Raw genomic sequence first — 24,848 nt, 5'->3', positions numbered from 1 at the left:
GAGGGCTCTCTCCCTGCTTACCTAGCTCCACTATTTTTTTTAGTACTTCCCATGTGTTGGGTACTGTGACAAGGACTTACCACCAATTTCCTCTTGCATTCTTTGGCTCAGTCTTAATTGGTGGGTACTACTGTTATCCCCGTTTTCTAAACAGGAAATTAAGGTCAAGAAGGCAACGTAATTTGCCCAGAGACCCGAAACTAGTAAGTGAAGAAACTGGGATTCAAACCCAGGACTGCCTGACTCCAAAGCTCATTTTCTTAGGCACTGAAGTACTGTGCCTCCCAACTCCTTCACGTTCACCTCATTCCCCCCGGTCGCCTTCCCTGACACACACCCAGTCGGAGTGGAGCGCTTCCACTCTGTTCCCACTGGCCACAGCCACCACAACTCAGTAATTTTAATTTTCTAGTCGCCCGACTAGATGGATCACACCCTAGACAAAGACCGGGTCTGCATCTTTGCAAGCTCAGTGACTGGGGAGGAGACTACAGCTCACTTGGGCGGAAGTGCGGCGTCCCCCCTCCCCGGGCTTGTCTAGGAAGACCGGAGGACCGGACTTGGTGGCCATCCGGTTCTTGCGCCCCGGGGGGCGGGGCGAGGGGCGGGCTGGCCTGGCCCCGAGCCTCCCCTGGCTGGCCGCGGCTCTACTCGTGACAAGTTGCTGGGGGGGACACAATCGGCGAAGCGGCGGAGGTAGTACTAAGTGATGGGGACACTGAGGGTGGCCCGGCGGCGAGGCCCCGCAGTGGCGGTGCGTGCGGCGCTGGGCTCCTGGGCTCAGGTCTCTGGCTCCGCCGGTCTGGCCCAGCCGCCAGGGCGCCAGTCGGTCACGGTCTCATCCCATGGTCTCCCGCTCGCAGCCCCAGCCTGCAGCTTTGAGGTCCTCCGGGCGGCCCACCCAGCCCGGGTAGGCAGGATGGCCCTTCCTGGCTCAGCGCCTCCAGGGCTCTTATCTACGGGAAAAGAGACCGTACGGGATGCGGCCAGGCCGGGTGCGCTGCCAGTCCACGCACAAGGCGGTCTCCGCGAGAACCTAGTGCAGGAGAGTGAAGGGGACCAGGTCATGCTGGGTAAGGAGCTTCTTCAGTGACTCCAAGAGTTATTTATGGGGACCTTGTGACCTTCGCAAAACGAAGTTTCTTCTGGGTTGGATGAGGGTCAGGGTGATGGCTTCTTGCATTTGGAACAAGCATCACAGACCTCTGAATCCCTCTGGGATGCAGAACTGTCTCTGTTCCGTTTTGAACTATTATCTAAAAAGTCAGGCTCACTGCTCCAGTGCTCGTCCCCCCCCCACCCCCAAAATGCCTCTAGCAAATAAAATGAGACATCCTGATGCCTTGCAGTTATTCCTGCACTCAACTAAAATAAGTTAGATTTGGTACAGTAATAAACAGAATTAAAGGTTTCTGAACAGTGATTAACATGACGAAAGTGATGCATAACTAACAGCATTGTCCAGTCTGAACTGAAGCGGGAAAATCTTGTTGTCAAGATCATTAACCAAGTAACAAAATTTAAACTATCCATTATTTATTGAGCGCTAACTCTGCCAGGTGTCATTTTAAGCATTTTACATGTATTTAATCCTCACAAAACCTCTTTTAAATGCTATTACTGTCCACATTTGACAGATGAGGAAACAGAGTCACAGAAAGGTTAAGTAACTGAAGGTCACACTGCAAATAAATGGTAGAGGCAGACAAGGCAGCCTATGTCCAGAGCCCATGTTCTTAATGACTATGCTCCAGTCTTTTATGGTAATCTACTGAAATCCGGAAAGCCATGAGTGGTGCCAGGGGGAAATTACAGGAATGGAAAGAATGACTTTTTTTCTGAAAAATTAACTGGACTTCATAGTAAGTGTATTAGTTTCCTAATTACCACAAACTGAGTGGCTTAAAACAACAGAAATTTATTCCCTCACTGTTATGGAGGCTACAAGTCTAAAATCAAACTGTTGGCTGGGCCATGCTCCCTCTGAAGCCTCTAGGGAAGGATCCTTTCATGCCTCTTCCAACTCTGGTAGCCCTAGGGGTTCCTTGGTTTGTGGCAGCATAATTCCAATATCTGCCTCCATCTTCATACGGTTGTCTTACTTCTGGTTCTCTTTCCAAATTTCCCTCTTCTTATAATGACACCAGTCATATTGAATTCAGGGCCCACCCTAATGACATCATCTTAACTTGATTACATCTGCAAAGACCCTATTTCCAAATAACGTCACATCCATAGGTGCCAGGTAGACATGAATTTTAGGGGGACACCATTTAGTGCAGCACAGTAGGGGAAAATTATTCAAGAATAATGTAAGATTAGGAGCTTGGGGCAGGGCATTACCAGAGACAAGAATATTAGAAAAACATGTCAGTTTCAGAATTGTAAATTTAGAAATAATCTGGTTTCCAAGAGAAAATATTCACCGTTTCATTTGGTTGTGAGATATAGATTTTGTCCAGGAAGTCCAGCTGGCTCTTTAGCTGGGCCTTACACTCTGATCACCAGATTTCAGGGTCTGGTCCTACACTTTCCAGGTCCAGAAATTTTACTTTGTCAGTGTACCTATCCAGAATTATTCGGGCCAGGGAAATAGACTTACCCAAACCACAAGAAAGTGGTATAAAAAACAGGGGAAAATACAACTGCCTGATCAGAAATTGAGCGGCCTTTCAACACATTTTCTATCTAGGAAAACCTATAGAGGAAGGTAAATTCGAATCAGAAGTTTGCTTAGGGCTTCCCTGGTGGCGCAGTGGTTGGGGATCCGCCTGCCAAAGCAGGGGACATGGGTTCGAGCCCTGGTCCAGGAAGATCCCACATGCCACGGAGCAACTAAGCCCATGTGCCACAACTACTGAGCCTGCGCTCTAGAGCCCGCGAGCCACAACTACTGAGCCCGCACGCCACAGATGCTGAAGCCCACGTGCCTAGAACCTGTGCTCAGCAACAAGAGAAGCCACCCAATGAGAGGCCCACACACCACAACAAAGAGTAGTCCCCGCTCGCCACAACTAGAGAAAAGCCCGCACGCAGCAACAAAGACCCAAGGCAGCCCCCCAAAAAAGAGAAAAGTTTGCTTAGTGGGCATGGAAGCAAAGTAAGGGCATTGTCAGGTAATATTAATGCAGATTTCATCCTGCTCTGATCACTTGGTATATCTACGTGCTCTTGGGAGGAGGGCAGGTGTCTGCCAAGGGGACAGAGAATACCCCCATGAGCTGCAGTGAGCACCCTCCCCTGAACCAGTGCTGGAGGCACAGGCACGTATTTGCTCTCTGAGTCCATCTTTTCTAGATGTAGAAACCTAGTGTTTCTTCATATCGGGTTTAAGACAATTGATTAAGTTCCCCTGTCCTGATTATTATAATCATACTCCATCCAGTGCTCCTCTGAAACCAGGTCCTGGTAACCGTGATTGAACTTAGGAATTCCAGGATTTCCTTACCTCTTTGAGTTATTTCTACATGTGGGTAATTTCAGCCATTATATGTTGATACTTGCTGGGTTTTTTTTTTTTTTTTTTGGTTTATTATTAAAGAGTAATCTCTTCCAAGTTCTATTGGCATCTTTACTTTTTTCCTTTGAAGGGATAGCAAGACCACCCATCCTTCCTTTACCTCCACTACTCTCTATACTTTCCCACAGACTTATGTAATCCGGCACAGTGCTGTGTTCTTACTGGGCCCAGAGACAGCCTCTGCATTTAAAGTGGTGCTTTGAGGCAATTACTTTTCAGTCCTTCATGGTTGACAGTTGAGATAAAACTACTTGCCATTCTTCTCCCTGTTTATTGGATATATCCACTAAATGGCCAAGAAGATGAAACTGTAACTAAGAGTCTCACCTCTCAGACAAAAATATGTCATAAACAACTCTTGAAGTACCAAGGCTGCTCACCATGATCCACCTAACTGCCCTTCTCACCTCCAGAGGTGGGCTCCCAGCAACCAAGTTTATCCTGTGTGATACCCCCTAGCCCCTACCACCACCAATTACAGTCAAAGTCAACACTTGACCTAAACTGGCACAACTGATTCTCTTTTCTAAGATTTTGGAAGTGGAACTAAAGAAATCTAGTTAATACAGGGCTGGTCTTTTGCATAAAAGAAATTTTAAGATCCAGGAGCTAAGGTACTAAAGGAAAAAGACAGTTTGCTAAGAGAATGATGTGGACTCAAAGTCTGATTCAGTAGCTCTCCTTTGTGTTTCTGACAATCAGCCAAGTTTGGGAACTGCTTTTATAGACCACAGAGACCAAAGTTAGGTTTAGAAGCCTTTCTCTTTCCCAGATTATAACACCATTTTTGAGAATCTAGAAGCTCAACCCAATCATAGAAATGTTTTACTTTGAACATTTGTTTCCCCTTCTAAGAATTTCTTTTCTCCTAGCATAGTGGAGGGAAGCCATATATATGTAATGAATGTGGGAAAGGCCTTAAATCAAAGCTCGGATCTGATTATCCATCACAGCGTTTATACTTTTAACTTATGTTTCAGATAACGAAAAGAAAACTGAGAAGGAGGAATGGAAGCTAAAGCAGGAAATTTCTGAAGAAACAGGATCAGGACACCCAGTACAAATACCCCATGGATCTAAATTCTTAGGACCCAGGGAAAGTGAGAACAGCTTGGAGAGGCAACAGGTAAACTCAGCAGAGCCTGGACTGTTACACTCTTCTTTTGAGAAAAAGGGGTTCAGCCAAGTGAGAATTACCCTTAAGAAAACCCTTATAGGAGAGGGAAAGCTTGACATTAATAAGAAAGTGAGAGTTTGTGATCTGACCCCAACCGTTACACATCAGAGAGTTTCAACAGAGGAACGAACCTATAGGTGCAAGGCATGTGGCCAGAGCTTCAAACAGAAGTCAGGACTTACTCAGCATCAGAAAATCCATACCGTAAAGAGAAACTATTAGTGCAACGAATGCGGAAAGGTCTTCAGCAGGAGCTCTAACTTGGTTATACGTCAGAGAATTCACACGGGAAGGAAACCTTGTTTGTGGTGACTGTGGCAAAGACTTTAGCTGAGCTCCAATCTCATGCGACGAATTCATACCAAGGAGAATCCCTATGAATGTAATCAGTGTGAAAGAGCTTTCAGGGGAAGCTCAAACCTTATCCTGCACCAGAGAATTCATAGTGGAGGGAAGCCATATGTATGTAATGAATGTGGGAAGGCCTTCAATCAAAGCTCAGATCTTATTATCCATCACAGCATTCACAGTGGAGAGAAACCCTATGAATGTAGTGACTGTGGGAAAGCATTCAGTCAGAGCTCCCATCTTGTTAACCACCAGAGAATTCATACTGGGGAGAAACCCTATGAATGCAGCGAATGTGGAAAAGCCCTCCGGCAGAGTTCCCTTCTTATTCAGCATCAAAGAGTCCATAGTGGAGAGAAACCCTACAAATGCCCCCAATATGGGAAAGCCTTCAGTGGGTGCACAGTTTCTCTTAAACATCAGAGACTTCATATTGGAGAAAAACTTGAATATGAGAAAGCCTCCAATTCAGATTCAGAACTTAATGGACAGGAGAGAATTCACAAGGAAAAGAAATCTTATGAATGTAATGAATGTGGAAAAACCTTCCTAGGCAGCTCAGATCTTACTAGATATCAAACAATTCACACTGGAGAAAAACCTTTTGAATGCAGTGAATGTGGAAAGGCCTTCAGCAGGAACTCAGTCCTTATAGAACATCAGAGAATCCATACAGGTGAGAGGCCTTATAAATGCAGTGAATGTGGGAAAGCCTTTGGGGGGAGCTCTCAACTTATTCAGCATCAAAGAATTCACAGTGGAAAGAAACCCTATGAATGCAATGAATGTTGCAAGACTTTTAATCAGAGCTCAGTCCTTATTTGACATCACAGGATTCATAGTGGAGAAAAGCCCTATGAATGTAATGAATGTGGAAAAGCCTTCAGATGGAGCTCAAACCTTGTTAGGCATCAGAAAATTCGCACCGGAGAGAAAGTTCATGAATGTAATGAGTATGGAGAAACTTTCAGTCAGAGCTCGGGTCTTAGCATCAGAGTCACCACACAGAATCCCAGGAAGACGGTAATGATAAAATGTCTCTCTCTATATATATTTGTTTTTAAATACTGTTGTGTCTACCTTTAGCCATTGTAACTATAATACTTGGAAAATTCTAAGCTTCTTAAGAGCGATTTTCATCTGATTCAGTTTAGAGTGTTCAGCCTCAGGCTGTGTGCAGATCTGTCCTTCCTAAACACTTGCCACAAAGACCTTGATGGGGTAAGCCTTTAATTACATTTTCACTCCTTACTTTATCATCAGAGGTTCCACACCACAGGGAAATCTTGCAAATGGAAAAAATTGCTTGTAAAGCACCTGCATCGTCACAAAATTGTGTCCTCATGTGTCCTCTTCAGCAGCACCAGGAATCTAATAACTTTTCCCATCTTTTTATCCATAATATGAACTGTGCCAAGGGAATATAAGATAGGTGTGATATCCTGAACTCTAGAATGAATGGTTCTTCCTGGGACAGAGTCTAATCCAAAAGTCTGAAAATGGTCCTGATGTTTTCTCATTAGAATAAATGTCAATATATAGAGTAGATTAGGGAGTTTGAGCTTGTTCTTCCATTCCTAGTAAAATCAGATACAGCAGCAGCTAGTTTACTTAGGAAAAGGAAGTGACTAGTAAATCATAGGACAGTTACCTTCTTTCATATAAGGGTAGAAGTTGTGATGAAATCTCTTCTGTAGGATTTAAAAGTATAATGGCACTTTGGAGTCTGACATACTGAAATCCAGTTTCTGTCACTTAATCTATGTAATCTTAGGCAATTTTTTTTTGCTTCTGAGCCTTGGTTTTCTCATATGTAAAATCAAGATAACGATACCTCTCTTGGGCTATTGTGAAGATTAAATGAGACAGTTTTGTTAAGCACTTAGCAAAACTCTAGACACATAGTATACAACAAATGATAGATGTTTTTATCAGTAGTTCCTATGGGCAATGATTATCTAAGGCATTTTGAAGGAAAGGAGACAACATATTCTCCCAGGCTAAAACCTTCTGGAAAATTACATGATTCTGCCTTTCCTGATCCTACTTGAAGTCAGAAGGGGCTTGGCTTAGTGTAAGTAAATGGTAAGGATTGGGGAAAGTGGGGGTGGGAGGTATTTATACAAATTTTCAAGAATGCTGTATCTTTTTTTTTCTTTTTTTTTTTTTTTGTGGTAAGAACCCTCAGCATGAGATTTACCCTCTTAACAAATTTTTAAGTGTATGACACAGTCTTTTAACTATAGGCACAGTGTTGTACAGCAGACCCCTAGAACTTACTCATCTTCCATAACTGAAACTGCACCTGCCGAATAGCAACTCCCTATTTCTCCCTCCCCCCGAACCCCTGGCAACCACCATTCTACTCTTTGCTTCTGTGACTTTGACTATTTTAGGTACTTCGTATAAGTGGAATCATGCAGTATTTGTCCTTCTGTAGGATGCTGTATCTTGGAATAATAAAGTTAGCAGTGAGGGGCTTCCCTGGTGGCGCAGTGGTTGAGAGTCCGCCTGCCGATGCAGGAGACACGGGTTCGTGCCCTGGTCCGGGAGGATCCCACGTGCCGCGGAGCGGCTGGGCCCGTGAGCCATGGCCGCTGAGCCTGTGCGTCCGGAGCCTGTGCTCCGCAGCGGGAGAGGCCACAGCAGTGAGAGGCCCGCATACCGCAAAAAAAATAAAAAAAAATAAAAAAAATAAAAAAAAATAAAAAAAATAAAGTTAGCAGTGAATCTGAGAAAAGTTACTATAGCACTACAGAGTTGAATTAAGATTTTTCTTGGAGAGGCTAGCGTTAAGCTGAAAGTATTAAGAGGTCAAATCAATAAGCATCCTGCAAATATGATAGTGAACTTTAATTCCTGTAGGTGGCTTAACTGGTTTTGAGACAGTAATGATCAGAGAAAATAAGGAGGTCTCAACTTTTTCACAGGATAGAAGGCAACAAACAAAAGTCCAGGACCAGATGGCTTCACAGGTGAATCCTATCAAACGTTTAGAGAAGAGTTAACAAAACCCTGATACCAAAACCAGACAAAGATATCAAAGAAAGGAAGGAAGGAAGGAAGGAAGGGGGAGGGAGAGAGAGAGAGAGAAAGAAAGAAAGGAAAGGAAGAAAGGGAAGGGAAGGAAGAAAGAAAGATGGAAGGGAGCAAATTAGAGGCCATATCATAAAAGGCAAATTGTAGTGAGTTGGAAAGGCTCTTTTGACCATCTGAACTATTTCAAAGGAGTCAAGGCACTGTTGTATGGTTTAATCTTTGTGTTCTTATAACTCATCGGGTCTCCAGTCCAGTGACCTTTCTATCCATTGTCCTTCCCTGGTTTTTACCTTTTCCTATTAGATACCTCTGTCCAACACTTCAGCCACTCTTTTACCAATATCCTTTTTGCCTCATTCTTCAGTCACGTGTACCTGGCCAAAACAAAACTAGCAGGGACAGTCCTAATTGTCCTTTCCTGAGCCTGCACCTGGGTTGAGGAAGAAAATCACAAACCTAGGGAGACTTATGTCTTTGGGCACTCAACACTAATGCAGTCTCTAGTCGGCACTCTCTCCCATTGTCTGTAATACCACTTAACACCTCCCCCTCTCTTTGCACATCTAACCACCCACCCACTGCCCTTCTTCGCACGCGATCTCTTCACAAAGAAAGTAGAGAGAGACCTTTGCACAGAAACATTTTCAACTTTCTGCTTCCATTCCTTTCCCTCACACATCTCTCATATACTGTACCCAAATTTGCTCCCTTCTTAATAGAACTGCCTTTTCTCATATCTAGGGGGTCACCTTTCTGTCTGTGCTTCCTATTCCACTCCCTCTGGGACCTCACTGCATCCCATTATCCCATCTCCTTCCTGTATCTTCACCTCTCTTCTCCACTGCCCCTTCCCAGATGTGTACAAATATGTTCAAGTATCTTGCATCCTAAAAACCAAACACAATTCAACCCCAACCCATTTTTTCCCTATATTATCTCCCTTTGTAGCCAGTTTTTGCAGGATCTTAGTTCCCCAACCAGAGATCAAAACCGGGTCCTCGGCAGTGAAAGCACGGGGTCCTAACCACTGGACCACCAGGGGATTCCCACATTGGCTCCAATTCTTAACTCTCTTCCTCAACCCATTGAGGTCCCTCTCCCAACACACTATCAAATCTGTCTTTACAAAGCACACCAGTGACATTGGTCACTAAATCTCCTCTTTAGCTGGCTCCTTTCCTCCAAACCATTTCTTTCCCGAATCAGGATGGGTTTGAATATAGCAGTTGAGGATGTTGAAAATAGAGCAGGTAAATATATTGATGTCCTTTGGCTGCAGCTAGAGTACAAATAATTTCTCCTTTCAGCTTCTGAATCTCTCACGAAATCATGAAGATTTGGAGGAAATTTCTCCCTACCTCTGAAGTTTATGAGATTAGAAGACCTAAAATTCTGGTCAGTCATGTGACACTATGGCCATGTCTTGTATGGTTGGGCGTGAGTTAAGCCTGTGGTGAAGAGGGCCTTGAACAGCTGGGGATGAGTTTGGAAGGACTGGTTTCTCTGTCTGTGGAGTTTTCTTAGAATCTTGGGTAAAATGATTTTTCCTCATTACATCTGAAGGGTATCCATGACCGTTTTCTGGATGTGTGATCGATCGAGGAGAATGTACCCCCATGTGCTTTCTTTCCTCTTAGCATAAAGAATCTCTGGAGCAGATCTGGCAACACCTTGAGATCCTGAGAGTGAAAGTGAACGAGGCTTCTCTGAGCCTTGGTCTTCCATTGCTGTTCTACTTGCCTCAGAACTGTTCACCTTTTTAATCCATCATACACACCACCATTTGATTTTCTTGAAATACTGCTTTTATTATCTCACACACAGACATGCACACTCACATTCAAAAAGTAGCCAGTGGCTGCCCGTTACCTAAAGTAAAAGTTCTTGTCTTGGCATTTAGTTTGAGGTCTGGTCTAATTACTGTCCCTAAACAGCTAATGCATTGTCCTGACTCTTATCTCAGGCTCTCCTGATCCCCTGCGGCATTCAGAGTCCCCACCGCTTAAACTAACTTTTTCTTTAAACACAGGCAACGTGTCTGAGAGGTTCTGAAGGGCACACACTCAATTCTTTAAAGGAAAATGCCTTGTCGCTTTTTTTTTTTTTTTACATTGTTCATTGTAAGAAAAATTCAAACACTGAAGCATGACTTGTTTGAACGGACAAACCAAAGTCCTTTGTTTCTCCGGTCTCACAGCTTACAGGAAGCCGTTATTACATTGTAAATCTTTTATGCATGTTGTCCTTTTTTCTTCACACTCCTTACACATTTAGCTTTTTGAAAGCAGGCAACTACGTTTCTGTATCCCCTCTCCTCCAACCCAGACCTAGATTTACATATATATTTTTGTTCAATAAATGTTTGAATGACTGTCCGAGTTTATAATTTTCTAGTTTTGTGGCAGTTGTTGAAAACTATAGTCATCACAGGAGCACAGTATGTGTAATTTCCTTTCTTTTCTTTCCCTTCCAGATATAACCATAAACTAGTCACTGCAGAAAAAAATTCAGGTTAAATTATATTTTGCTTGCTTGGTCAAAGTATCCATTTATTTCAAATTAAACTTGGTGACTGGTTTCTAGTTGAGTGTTTTTGTTGTTTTGGCTGTGCCGCACAGCTTGTGGGATCTGAGTTCCCTGACCAGGGATCCAACCCGGGCCCGGAAGTGAAAGTGCCAGTGTTCTAACCACTGGACCTCCAGGGAATTCCCTCTAGTTAAGTATTTTAATGATTATCCTATTTGAAATTCAGTTGTTTGCCAGAAAGTGGTGCTTCATGTTACATCTAAATGTAATTGCTCTCTAGCACTTTCTTGGGGTCTTATTACCCACCCCCTGCCACCCCCAGTCAGGGTTGTTTTATATACATTTGGCTGGTGCACACAATTTTGGTAATTTATATTTTGCCAGAAGATCATCCATTTCATCTTGGTTTTCCAATATCCTACACTAAAGTCCTACCCTAATGAAATGGTCTCTAATTCTTTTCATCTCTTCTGATTCTATGGTTATGTTCTATTTCTCATTCCCATTCTGGTTAATCTTTCTTTTTCTTAATAAGGCTCTAAACAAGTTTATCGGCTTTATTGCTCATTTCAAAGAAATTAGCATTTGAATTTATCTCTTTTTAATTTTTCCTTTTTTTTTAAAAAAGTATTTATTTGGCTGCACTGGGTCTTAGTTGCGGCACGCAGGATCTTCATTGCAGTATGCGGGATCTTTTAGTTGCGGCACGCGGGATTTTTAGTTGCAGCGTGCGAACTCTTAGTTACAGCATGTGGGATCTAGTCCCCCTTCATTGGGAGCGCGGAGTCTTAGCCACTGTGCCACCAGGGAAGTCCCCATTAATTAGTTTTTATCTTTACTGATTCACTCTTCTTTGCTTCTTTGGGTTTATTTTACTATGATTTTAAAGTTTCTTGGGACTTCCCTGGTGGCACAGTGGTTAAGAATCCGCCTGCCAGGGCTTCCCTGGTGGCGCAGTGGTTGAGAATCCGCCTGCCGATGCAGGAGACACGGGTTCGTGCCCTGGTCCGGGAAGATCCCACATGCCGCGGAGCAACTAAGCCCGTGAGCCATGGCCGCTGGGCCGGCGCGTCCGGAGCCTGTGCTCCGCAATGGGAGAGGCCACAACAGTGAGAGGCCCGCATAGCGCAAAAAAAAAAAAAAAAAAAAAAAAAAAGAATCCGCCTGCCAATGCAGGGGACACGGGTTCGAGCCCTGGTCCGGGAAGATCCCACTTGCCGCGGAGCAACTAAGCCCGTGCGCCACAACTACTGAGCCTGCACTCTAGAGCCCGCGAGACACAACTACTGAAGCCCGCGCATCTAGAGCCCGTGCTCTGCGACAAGAGAAGCCACCTCAATAAGAAGCCCATGCACTGCAACGAAGAGTAGCCCCCGCTCGCTGCAACTAGAAAAAGCCCGAGAGCAGCAACAAGACCCAACACATTCAAAAATAAATTAATTTTTAAAAAAAGAAAATTCAGCTTAAAAAAAAGTTTCTTAAGGACTTAAATTGTTTTATATCTATTTCATTAACAAGTGAGGTAGTTAAGGTTATACAGTTTCAAGCATGACTGTTGCTAGGTCCTACAGATTTTACCACGAAGTGTTCTGTTTATTGCCTGTCCCTAAACAGCTAATGAATTGTCCAAATTCTTATCTCAGGCTTTCCTGATCCCCCCCCTGCAGAATTCAAGAGTTTGTAATTTCGCTTTCGATTTCCTCTTTTGATCCAGCTGGATTCTTTTCTTTCTTATTTTTACTAGTTTGCTCAAGTTCTAGTACATCCTATTTTTTCCCTTGTTAATTTGGACGTTCTACTGTACTTTTCCATTCTCATAATGGTTACCTTACCTAGAACTCATAATCAGACGCATGTTTCTCTCATTATTGGAAAAGAAGATGGCAGTGATTTCCTCTATCAACAAGTCCTTTTTCCCCTACCCCAGTAAACTGCAACCTTACATTTCTTTTTACTCCTCCACAGGAATTGTTTTTTATTTACTAATGGACACGCATAGGCCGGTGGTTGGGAATATTTTCTCCCTGGGGGTAACTTCCTCCTCCGCTGTGACCCTCTAATCAGGTCTGGGAAGATGTAACTAGAAAACAGAACGTAGAGGAGGAAATGCTGCAAAGAGGCCACGCACAGGCTGGAATTTCCCTGACGTTTAAATGGGCTTGGACGGCCCCTGGACCTACAACTGAACAGAAAAGCGAGGCCCTCCAGCCGTTAAGTCAAAAGGCCCGCTCACGCCGGCTCCGCTCCACTGCCCAAGGACTGCGATTCCCAGAGCCCTCCGCGACCCAAGAGGCCGCGGCCGCGGGTGCGCAGGCGCACACCTGCCCCCGCGTGTGGGCTGGAAGCGCGCAGCGCAGAAGTGGTCAGATGGGAGCTCCGGGTCTTGCGAGGTGAGTCTTAGCGGCGGCGCCCCGGGTGTCGCCCTTTGACCCGCCCTGCTATGGCCAGTCCCGGAAGGCAGCGGCGGTTTCTGCTGTGAGCACTCCCCGCAGGCAGCCCTGTGAGGAGCCGAGGCCAGACCGCGCGGAACGGGGTCTGGGTCCCCACGGTTCCCGCGCCTGGTTGCACGGATTACGTCACGTGTTGTGGAGGATGGGGGCTGGCCCGGTGCGCCTCTCCTCTTCTCTGGAGATCCCAAGGGTTAAAGTGAAGGGTGGGGAATTGTTAACTGGTATGGAGGACAGCCCCCTCCCCAGGCGATCGGGCGGTCCCCTGCCCAGTGCCGTGCGCAGGAGTTCAGCTGGGGGCTGGCGCCGCCGAAGCCTCACCCCGAGAAACAGGCTTCTGCGCTCGTCTTCCGCGCTTCCTTTGTCCTCGGCCAGCGCCCCTGTTTGTGTGCCTTTAATGGCCTCTGGGTGCGTCCCACCTCCTTCCCTTTAGATTTTCCTGACGCTGGATACCTTACCCGAGACCACGTCTTGCCCATAGCAGCCGCATCTCAGGACCCTGCTACAGATCCTGGGTGTTTGAATAAGATTGCCTCATAGGAAATTTAAATTCTTCTTTTGTTGTGGCCACTACAGAAACTTGAGAAAGAGTGGAGGGGCCATCTGGAGGAGGCTGCCTCTTCAATACCTCTGAGAGTCAGTAATTGAAAACAGGCAAGTCACCTTGCACTGAAAAGTTTCTCAGCTCTGAGCTCTGGGAACTTGGGTTTTGCTTAAGACTTGTTTCTTCCAGTGGGATCCCGGAACACTTTTTTTTCCCCTGCTGTTTTCTCCTGCTATAGCATTCATCTAGTTGTATTATCTAGTGTAGCAAACTCTTTACATATCTGTCTACCAGACTGTAAGCATCTCAAAGGCAATGACTCTTACTGGAATAGGAATCTGGAGAGGAATGGAGAAAAAAGTATTAAAGGGTATATAGTACAGGGTTTGGCTCTTGGTAGATGCTGAGTGTGTGTTAATGAATTTAAAAAAAAAAAAAAAAAAAAAAGAATGATTTCTACTTATGTTATAGGGTGCCCCTGAAAGACTCCTGCTAGTATGGGCCTTCTGCAGAGCCAGTCCAGGCTAGGATGGCTGGATCACTAACAGCAGCTGAAACTCTGGCCCTTCAGGATACACAGGATCAAGAGAAGATTATGATGATGGAGCCAAAGGAAGAGGAACAGTCTTGGGAGTATGAGACCAGGCTACATGGGAACCACTCTCCCAGTCAGGAGATCTTCCGCCAACGCTTCAGGCAGCTCTGCTACCAGGAGACTCCTGGTCCCCGGGAGGCCCTGAGCCGACTAAGGGTACTCTGCTGTGAGTGGCTAAGGCCCGAGAGGCACACCAAGGAGCAGATCCTGGAGTTACTGGTGCTGGAACAATTCCTGACCATCCTGCCAGAGAAGCTCCAGTCCTGGGTGCGGGGACATCACCCTAAGAGTGGAGAGGAGGCTGTGACTGTGCTGGAGGATTTAGAGAAAGAACTTGATGAACCAGGACTGCAGGTGGGAAGGGGAACATACGCTCTGTTGTGGGAGCCAGATCAATGACCTTCAGGCTGGACAGAGGGGCAGCGGTAGGGGGAGTTGCCAAGTTCAAAACTCTTTTGGGCCAGGCAGAGCAGTGAGTGTGTGTTTCTGTGTGTTTTTTCTGCCCTCAAGTCCTGAATAAGACTCTAGCTCCTCTTCCTGCCCCTGTGCTGACTCTGAGGAGGCTCTCTAAAGTCTCCTCGGAAGCTTTGGCTCCACAGAAACCGAGTGGTGCCTGATCACCTCCAGGTCCCAGGCCCGGCACACGGACCTGCACAGGAAGAGCCGTGGGAGGAGAAGGAACCTGTGGGAGCAGCCCCGGAGAAACCAAGCATCCAGCTCCAGCCTAAGGAGACCCAGCCTTTCCCAGAGAGCGGTGAGGAGCAGGATTCTGTGGGGAGGGAGAGGAGGAGGAGAGAGTATAAAGGGCACAGAGTAGGTGGTCAAAAGTTGGCTGTCATCATCTTGGCCTTACTATTCTTACCTCTTAGGTGAGAGACGTAGCCTGTTTCATCACTCACAAAATTAGGAATAACAATAACCTACCTCATGTAGTAGCTGTAAGGATTAAATTTCAATCATGTCTGGCTGTAAAGCCTCACCAGCATCTCCTGGCTTTAGAGAGCCCTAAAACAGGACCCGAAAATACTTCATTCACTTCCTGCTTCGTCATTTCCACTGCCCTGGGCTACAGACCAGCCTGGAAATCTTTTCTCTTTTAACTTTCTCATGACTCCCAAAACATACTTTTTAAGCCATAACACACTCCGCGTGAGACACAGCCTGTCATCACCTTTATCTACCACCTACCCCCCACCTAAAAGCCCTATTTGATACTCTCTTACATCTACACTTCTGCGCTTCAGATTCACCACAGAAACTTCCTTTCCAGCCTGCCTTCATCCCCACAAACATCCTCTCCTCTCTCCTATGGCAAACTCTAGAGTGAGAGCCTCAGGACCACGCACTGTCCTTGCTGAGTGCTGTATAACCTCATGAACCGTCGGGAACGTGACACGAATATGTTGCTAATCAAGAAGACTCTATTTAAATACTTCATTTTACACCACAACCCCACCACCACCGGCCAAAAGCATAAGAAAATTCAAATTCTTGTTAGCAACCAAATGGGAAAAACTAGAAATGGAGATTAATCTTAGTGTCTGCTCCATAAGTATGTTTTTATTTCCCAGCACTTCCTTGCCTTTCTTGCAGAGTTCTCCTTGTCTCCTTTACTTCTGTTTTGTAAGTCTCTCTTCAAAGCTAACTACTGTTTGACTTTTTTTTTCAGCAAGCATGTTTCAGATTTCTTTAACCACAAACATTTAACCTGAAAAAAAATGTTATTTTTCAAGTCTTGCATTACCTCATAGCAATTGCTTTTTGTTCTCTGTAGACTACAGAAAGCGTTACAGTTAAAACACAAAAAGCGTGTTTTAAAAAACGCAGAGCACTCTTCGTGTTTTAAGGAGCAGGTCAAAGGGAAAGGCAGAAAGCACCAAGAAGGCAGTCATCCCTTCAGTAAAGGAGCCAGCTGCTTGGGGATCCTTTCCTGTGGCTAGAGATTTGTGGGGCAGGGAATGACTGGGAAGAGGTGAAGGTCACGGAGTCAGGAGGAGCAGGGTCTTTGTGCGTTAAGGAACATCCCTTTTCCCTCAACCTGTGATTCTCATTTTTCCCTTCCCACACAACATCACTCCCCAGTTTCTTGAAAATATTATTTTTGCTCATATTTTTTAAGAGTAAATCCTAAAAAAGAAGGTCTTGCCTTGAAATTTATTTTTCTTTTTTTTTTTTTTTTTTTGTTTTTTTTGTTTTTTTTGTTTTTTTTGTGGTACGCGGGCCTCTCACTGTTGTGGCCTCTCCCGTTGCGCGGAGCACAGGCTCCGGACGCGCAGGCTCAGCGGCCATGGCTCACGGGCCCAGCATGGCTCACGGACCCAGCCACTCCGCGGCATGTGGGATCTTCCCGGACCGGGGCACGAACCCGTGTCCCCTGCATAGGCAGGCGGATTCTCAACCACTGCGCCACCAGGGAAGCCCTGAAATTTATTTTTCAAATAACATTTTTGCAGTGTTCCATTAAGGAAAATTTAGAAAAAACAGATAAGGGGGAGGGGGGAGGAAAAAGAAGAACCTTCTCCCCTACACAATCCCATCACCAACAGATGACCAGTGTTCATATTTAAATGACTTTCCTTCTGAATTTTGTCATGTGTGTATATTGAATATTTTTTAAGCTTTTATTTTCATGCCAGAAACCCTAATCCAAGTGTCATTTCTCCATACATCCAGAACAGGTATATTTACATTTTCCATCAGTTGTTGCAGAAGATGATGCAGAGCCCAAGGACAAAGGGTCATTGCCAGAACCACCCATTACTGACGTGGAATCACAGATGCTTAGAGAAAAACTCACCACCAGCACCTCTACATTTGAAGCTGCCTCTGAAGTTGAGGCCCCTTTAGAGCAGCAGCAGAGAAATCTCAAAGGGGAAAGACTGAAGCAGTCCCCCGCTCAGGGGAAAAGCTTCAGGCAGATGGTTGTCACCCTTAAGACAGCTTCCACAGGGAAGAAAGACCATGAATGCAGTGAATGTGGTAAAGCCTTCATTTATAACTCACACCTTATAATCCACCAGAGAATCCATTCTGGAGAGAAACCCTATAAGTGCAGTGACTGTGGGAAAACTTTCAACCAGAGCTCAAACCTCATTCAGCATCAGAGAATTCATACAGGAGAGAAACCCTACGAATGTCATGTGTGTGGGAAGTCCTTCAGGTGGAGTGCTCATCTTGTTCAACATCAGAGGGTTCATTCAGGGGAGAAGCCCTACGAGTGTAATGAGTGTGGGAAGGCCTTCAGTCAAAGCTCATATCTAAGTCAGCATCTGAGAATCCACAGTGGAGAGAAACCTTTCCTATGTAAAGAGTGTGGGAAGGCCTACAGATGGAGTTCTGAGCTTATCAGACATCAGAGAGTTCATGCCAGAAAAGAGCCTTCCCAATGGACTGTGGGTGAGAAAGTCTCCAGACAGAATTGTACTTTTGTCTAATCAGTTTTAGGACTATATTCCATAAAAGTTCTAAGCACCTTAAGATTTTTCCTGTGTCCTTCTTGATTTAGGAAGAAAGGTTCACCTAGTCCCACCTGCAGCTCATCGCTTCACGCCCTCTGTCTGAGATGACTGTATCAACTAGCATGCCTTTGGCTGCGAGTAACAGCCAAAATGCCGACTTCATTACGGTTCTGGGCCTGGCACAGAGCAGCTGTGCAGGCAGTGGCCACCCTAGATTAGTACTATTGTGAATGGGCCTTTGGTCCTGGCCCTTCCTCAGCCCCATACTGAGCTGCCTCTTGGGACAGGGTCACATCTACAAGTGTCCAGGCATGAGACAGAAACCACACTTGTTCTTTAGGCAGGGAACGTTTAATACAAAGAAGTGCTAGCTAGTAAAGGGGGATTATCTGTTAAAGGAGGTAACGAGATCTTAATATAGGAAAGCAGCATGGGGAGCAGCTCCTACCTCTGGGACTGAGGGAGAGCACCAGAGGAAGAAGCAGACCTAGGAGAGCCAACCCTCCCGCACACCCCCAGCCCGAGACTCTGGACGGGTGAAATTCAGGCCTGAGTGGACAGGTGTGGCTGCCCCAGGGGGGTGTGCGAGCTGGTCCGTACGGGCTTGCAACAGCCAGTTCTGCACTTCTTTTCGCCAGCCTGCATTGAAATCGGTCGTGGTGAGAGTATTCCTGGGGTGGAAGTCGGGAAACGCTACAAATCAGGGCTTTTCTTTTTTAACTAGTTGTTAAATATTGACACTGGCTGGTGAAGTTCATCAAGGCGCTGCAGGTCAGAGCAGGAAGCCACTGGTCGAGGTGCCTGCAAACTCACCAGAGGACGGGTGCTGCACTGTAAGGACAAGAAGGAAAACTACCAGAAGGACAAGCCCCTTCCTCTTTGCTTTGTCCCTCCAGTGCCCTTTACTGGCAAAGCCTGACACTGTGCCAGCTGGCAAAGGGGAGATGTCGACAGGTCCAGCTCCAGTCTCATAGCGTACGGCAGGGGACGGCAGACTTGGAGTGAGGAGGTGATTACTTGCTAACTGACCCATGTGATAAGCTCCTTTCCACCTCAGGACCTCTGTCCTCATTCTCCACTCCCTAACTCCATGCTCTCCTCCCAGATAGTTACATAAGTCACAGTTTACTTTGTCTAGATCTCCACTTAAGTGTCACCTCTTGAGAGAGGCCTTCCCTGACTGAGATACAAGTTTTATTTCTCTTTCACATTAATGTCCAGACATGAGCAGGTGGTCAGCAAACAGCCCACAGGCCAAATCCATCTTGCAGCATGTTTTTTAAAGCCCACAAGCTAAGAATGGTTTTTACATTTTTTTAAGTGTAAAAAGCAGGAAAAAAGAGTAAGTGACAGACTGTGGCTCACAAAGCCTAAAATACTTCCTTCTGGCCCCTTACAGGAAATTTTTTTCAAGCCCTGGTCTAAGGGACAGCTCAGTTTAATTTCACCAGGTATGTCAGGGACCCACCTTGCTCCTCTGTCCCCTAGATTAGGATGTGTTTGTCTGCAAGGTTGATGCTGGATCATTACCATATCCACATTCCAGCTCCCAGGAAGAGTGAAGTAATGGTCTCAAGGACAGGCAATTTCCTTTTCAGCAGGTGTCACAGAAGGTGACCCAATCCTTTGGTGAAGATTCAACTACACAGCCACATCTACCTACCAGGGAGGCTGGAAAACACCTCTAGCAGGGTGACAATTTGCCCAATTAAAACTGGAAGAGAGAACAAATTTGGGAAGACCATGAACAGTGCTCCACCCCATGCAACATCTCCCCACTTCTGCAGCCTGGTGCTGCGGACTGACTGGGCAAGGAGAATCCTGGTCCCTGAAAGGGCAGAGCAGGATCTGGGAAGCAGAGGATGTGGTCAAGACGTCAAGGGTATGGATTCGAGCTCTGGTCTTGGTGGTGGTCACTCCAGAAATAGCCATCATTTTGACGGCAGCACCCTGTATTCGTCACTGAGAAGAGCTGAAACCAGAACATTTTGTAGGCAAAATGTTGACCTGAGGCCATCTCTTTTGACTTCTTAGTGCAAAAGAAGCTATTCCAACAGCAGAGGTTCTGTATACTTAGTTTGGTTGTATTACAGGAACTAGTTCTGTATCCAAGAGGGGCTCCTGGAAGTTAAAGGTGCCATACTGGTCCAGTCATAATCTGTTCGTGTTTCTATGTATGAGTGCCCTGCTCACATGTGCATTTTGGAATTCACTGATAGCAGAAAGTTCCCCTAGCTGTGCAGCTGAATAAACAAAAGAACTTGTACCTGCTAACGAGTGTGGTCTTTTGTCCACGGCAGGAGATAGAGGAATAAACAGATTGTTCCCTTCTCAGGAAGCTGACAGGCAGCCTGTAGTTGAGAGAACCCTTTCAGCAGCAGTGGTCAGTTAGTTCAGCAGTGGTGGGCTCTGGAGGCAGGCAGCCAGTACAGATACCAAAGCTCAGGACTCACTAGCTGTGGTGATCCTGTGAGTTCATGAGGGCTGCCCTAACAAAGTACAATAGACTGGGTGGCTGAAACAATAGAAATGTATTTTCTTAAGATTCTGGAAGCTAGGAGTCCAAGATCAAAGTGTTGGTAGGGTCGGTTTCTTCTGAGGTCTCTCTCCTTGGCTTGCAGATGACCATCATCTCCCCGTGTCTTCACATGGTCTTCTCTCTGCATATCTGTGGCCTAAATTCCTCTTATAAGAGCACCAGTCATCCTGGGTTAGGGCTCACCCTAATAACCTAATTTTAACTTCACTACCTCTTTATAGAGCCTATCTCCAAATGCAGACACATTCTGAGGTACTAGGGATTAGGACTTCAACATGAATTCTGTGGGAGACACAACTCAGCCTAGGGTAAATCACCCTCCTAGTCTCAGCTTTCTCCTCTGTAAAATGGGGGAAATAATAGTACCCATCCATAGGTCGTGATAGGGATTAAATTCAATAACACCTAGCCCAGCGACCGGAACAGGTAACATTAAAAAATGTTAGCTTATATTAGTGATATGAAATTGTTGAAAGGCAGCAGTATCCTAAGTTATGTCTGAGTATTCCAGAATCTAAAAAATCCACCCAGGGAATAAGTTAAGTAGAGAAGGAGAAAGTATTTGATAAACACTTTTTATGTACCTTGATATTCCTGTTCATATGCAAGCAGTTAGAAGAGAAAGAGAAGTCCTAATTAGTGCAGTGGATGCCGAGGTGTGCCCCCCACATTTCCGTTCACAGCAGACACGAGTGCTGCCTACTGACAGCTATCCCCCCCAGGAACTGCCCTCGTCTAAAGGGAGCTGCCACACCCAAGTGTGTGTCCCCTCCCAGGAGCAGCCCACACCTACTCCATGGGCTTGGGGTTGGGGTCTGGAGAAAAAGAGATGGGTTCAAAGACCTGGCCACCATTCTTGATGGGAGACATATCTGAAAGGTCCTCCCAGACTTCTCTCGAGTTGAGAAGGCTTTCGTTGCAGCTGCATCACCATTTAACTTCTCCCTCTGCCTAGCCCATGGCCCCTTTTCTCTCACAGGTGTTCCCAAGAGCATTCCCTTGCAGACTTCCTGCACATTCTCCATTGCAGGCCTGTTTCCCAGGGATCTCAACCTGTGAAAATCAGGCAGCATCAAATAAGCAGAGTAAAAACATGTGAATTGGGACTTCCCTGGTGGCACAGTGGTTAAGAATCTGCCTGCCATTGTAGGGGACATGGGTTCGAGCCCTGGTCCGGGAAGATCCCACATGACACGGAGTCACTGAGCCCGTGCACCACAACTACTGAGCCCAAGCTCTAGGGCCCATGAGCCACAACTACTGAAGGCGGCGCGCCTAGAGCCCATGCTCCGCAACAAGAGAAGCCACCACAGTGAGAAGCCCACGCACATCAGCGAAGAGTAGCCCCTGCTCGCCGCAACTAGAGAAAGCCTGCGCGCAGCAACGAAGATCCAACGCAGCCAGAAAGAAAGAAAGAAAAAATTTTTTTTTAAAAAAGATGTGAATTGGGGGAAAAGTAAAAATTGCCTGGACTTTTAAGTCGTTAATTCTTAGAGAAGCCACAGATCCCTGCCTATCCTGCTCTTTTGTGTGTCATGCATCAATGCATCCGTTTATTTACATATCCATCCATCAAATTCCAGGTGCCTTACCAGGAAGAAATTTACAACTGAGGGGGAGGTGGAGAAACAAGTAAACAGGGGGTTGGGGTTGTTGGGGTGTGTGTCCCGGCAGGAAGCTGCTGTGGGAGCGCAGAGGAGAGAAGGTGCAGCCGGAGCTCAGCCAGTGCTGCAGGTGTGATGTGGAGGGTTAGCAAAGAAGAGGGGGAAAGGGGCTCTGGGTGGAAAGGCCGGGAAGGGTGAGGGAACATTTTCTGGCATACTTGTTAAACTTGAGTGCAAAGAACAGAGAGAAAGAGGCTGGAAAAATGAACTGAGGTTTAGCAGCTGGCACAGGCCTTGTGCGCCACCTAAAGGATTTTAAGAGGACCGGAAGCCGGTAATGGGGAGTGACACCATCAGGGGTTTGGCCGTGCACTTCCGAAAGATTATTTAAGCTACAGTGTGGGAAACTGAAAACGTGTTTTTCAGGAGGTTGCTGGGGTAACTCCAGAGTGACGTCACGGCTGCGTAAACTGAGGTAGTGGCACGGGGATGAAGAAGAGGAGGTGAACTGGAAGGATATGAAGTGGGCACAATCAGTAGGACTTTGGGGGGTAGATCTGACTTGGCCAGGTGGAGACCAGCCCACTTTCCTTCCTTCCTTAGACTCTAGTTCTACTTATGCTCCGAACAGTAGTGCATATGGCTCCAAGTTTCCCTCCCAAGAGCCTCAGACTCTGTCCAGAAGCCCCACTCTGCGGCCTTTCCCAGACACCTGCCTCTGCACGCACTTGAGGGGAACCTGAGCAGCTGCCTGGGCCAGCCTCTTGGGTCCTGGTGGCAGAGGGGCAGCCCTGTGGGCAGCGTGGGCTGGAACCTGGGGGTCAGGGAGGGGAGCTGCGAACCAGGGAGCATTAGAAGGGGCCATGGCAGGGGGCGGGACTAGGGAGTCAGTCAGCCTCGGGGCCTTCTTCTCTTCCTCCAGGCAATGAAAACCAATGAAGCAGTTTCTCAGTCTCACTACCAAACTTATAATACAACGTTACACATGGAAAAAGAGACTAAAAGAGATTTAGTAATTTTCCCAAGTCACGTAACTTCCAAGTGGCAGAGCGAAAATCGGAACCTAAGTGTGCTCTTAAACCCTGTGCTCACAGAGCTCAGGTTGTTTACTCAGCAAAACTGCAAGGAAGTGGAAGCGTAAGTGGGGATTTTTGCATGTCTAACTCAACACGTGAGGCAGGAAGATCCACACTCACTGTTCCGGTGAGCACTGCTGCCGAGAGAGGTGGGTGCTTGATCTGAGACGTGACTTTCTCTGCCTCCCAGGGACCAAGGCAAAGTTAAATTATTTCTGGTTTGCAAATTCATCCTGTCTTCCTAATTGTATAGTGGAACAATGAAAAAGGATGGTCTTTATTTCAAAAATGAAAACCTTGAAAGAGGTCTGTCACCCACACAATCAGTGTAAACAAGAACCTTAGAGTTCAAATGAACAAACCTAAAATACATAGCTAGGACTTCTGCTTCTACCCATGATGGAGTAATGGGGACTGGATTTACCTTCTCCTCTTAAACAGCTAAAACACCAGACAAAACATATGAAACATACACTGGACAACAGGCAGCGCAGGACAGGGAGAGAAGAAAAACAATTGAGATGAGTCCTAGGATTGGCCCAGCTTCCTGTCTGGAGAGTTTCCAGGCTGCAGTACAGAGCAGGCAGACTCCCTGAGGTGAAGGCACAGAATTGAGAATTCAGAGAGGCCAACGCAGAACACAGTACCAGAGAGGAGGGCAGAGCTCCAGAGATCTGCAGGAAGTTCCCCTCAATTCTTCAGCTAAGGACTGATCAGCACATTTGTGTGAGGCAACCACCTGTAGCCAGGGAAAGAACCTCCGTAAGAAGCTGGTAGAATTCTTAGAGCTTACACAGGTCTGGGAATAGTCTATGTTCTAAAGAACCAGAGTGGAGAAAACGTGTAATACACAGGGCATCAGGCAGAGCACTCCAAAGGGTATTGCTTCAGTGATGGGCCAAATTACCACTAGAGTGCTGCTCTGTCCTAGCTGACAAGGCATAAAATCAAAGCCTCAAAAGAATCAAACTGTTTCTAAATAACTTACTTGTGCCCCAGTACAAAGCTCAAAAATATTTAAAGGAATTAAATTTTTTTTTTAAAAGTACCCAACAACATACAATTTACAATGCCTGGCACCCAATCAAAAATTAAAGGCATGCAAGAAAAAGGAAAACATGATCCATGAGGAGAAAAATCGATAGAAACAGATCCAGCAATGACACAGATGATAATTATTAGACAAGGACACTGAATGCAGCTATTATACTCCGTATGTTCAAAAAGGTAAAGGAAAACATGAGAACGGAGAAAGAGAAGAGATATTAACAAGACCCAAACTGAATTCTAGAGATGAAAGATATGTCTGAGATGAAAAATGTACTGGACAGAAACTATCCAAAATGAAATACAGAGATTAAAAAATACTTTAAAAAAATAGATGAACAAAGCATCAATCAGTAAGTTGTGAGACAACTTTAATCAACCTAATACATGTGTAATTAGAGTCCCAAGGGGAAGAAAGAGGAAAGCAGAAAAACATTTGAAGAAATAACAGCTAACAACTCTCCAAATTTGCTGTAAACTATAAATCTACAGATCCAAGAAGTTCATCAAACACAAAACAGAAGAAATGTGAAGACAGATACACCAAGGTACAATCAAAATTGAATTGCTTAAAGCCAGTAATAAATACATAGGCAGCAGAATTGGCTGAGACACAGAATTTCATTTTAGAAACAAGAACTAAAACTTATAAGCAGTAGAAAGAAGTATTGACTTTTCCTATAAGCACTTCACAATGGAATTCCCACTTGTAAAGGAAGAAATCTGTGATAGACCTGCAAACATAATACATTGGCCCTGACAAAGAAACAGTGTTATAATGGTAATTAGATTCCCATGTCAACTCACAAGGTCTACTTAGTGTCCTTAAGGCAGATGAAATAATGTACATTTAAGATAAAACACAGAAAGAAAAAAAAACAGGAAATAAAAATAAGTACAATGTAGTGGTTAAGATGCAATCTTTATT

At 45.6% G+C, this 24,848-nt stretch overlaps 1 protein-coding gene across 6 annotated transcripts; it reads left to right on the top strand.

The window, feature by feature from the left end:
- The first annotated feature begins 581 nt into the window (after nucleotides 1-581).
- On the top strand, nucleotides 582-19,928 carry ZNF232 (zinc finger protein 232). 6 transcript variants are annotated; one of them, XM_067021987.1, is made up of 7 exons: nucleotides 582-1,073; nucleotides 4,501-6,266; nucleotides 12,675-13,000; nucleotides 13,634-13,711; nucleotides 14,073-14,550; nucleotides 14,824-14,950; nucleotides 16,870-19,928. In XM_067021987.1, exons 5-7 carry the CDS (start codon nucleotides 14,131-14,133, stop codon nucleotides 17,628-17,630), a joined length of 1,308 nt encoding a protein of 435 aa, XP_066878088.1. In that variant the 5' UTR covers nucleotides 582-1,073; nucleotides 4,501-6,266; nucleotides 12,675-13,000; nucleotides 13,634-13,711; nucleotides 14,073-14,130; the 3' UTR covers nucleotides 17,631-19,928. The 6 variants fall into 6 exon arrangements, with proteins under 6 accessions (XP_066878088.1, XP_066878091.1, XP_066878090.1 ...); XM_067021989.1 differs by having other exon boundaries at nucleotides 630-1,073; nucleotides 4,501-6,068; nucleotides 14,173-14,550; XM_067021988.1 differs by having other exon boundaries at nucleotides 630-1,073; nucleotides 4,501-6,068.
- Nucleotides 19,929-24,848: the final 4,920 nt, after the last annotated feature.

This window comes from Kogia breviceps, chromosome 19 (genome assembly GCF_026419965.1).
Source record: "Kogia breviceps isolate mKogBre1 chromosome 19, mKogBre1 haplotype 1, whole genome shotgun sequence".
Classification (NCBI taxonomy): domain Eukaryota; kingdom Metazoa; phylum Chordata; class Mammalia; order Artiodactyla; family Physeteridae; genus Kogia; species Kogia breviceps.
The sequence above is the reverse complement of the archived record's forward strand: the minus strand, read 5'-3'. Positions and strand labels throughout refer to the sequence as shown.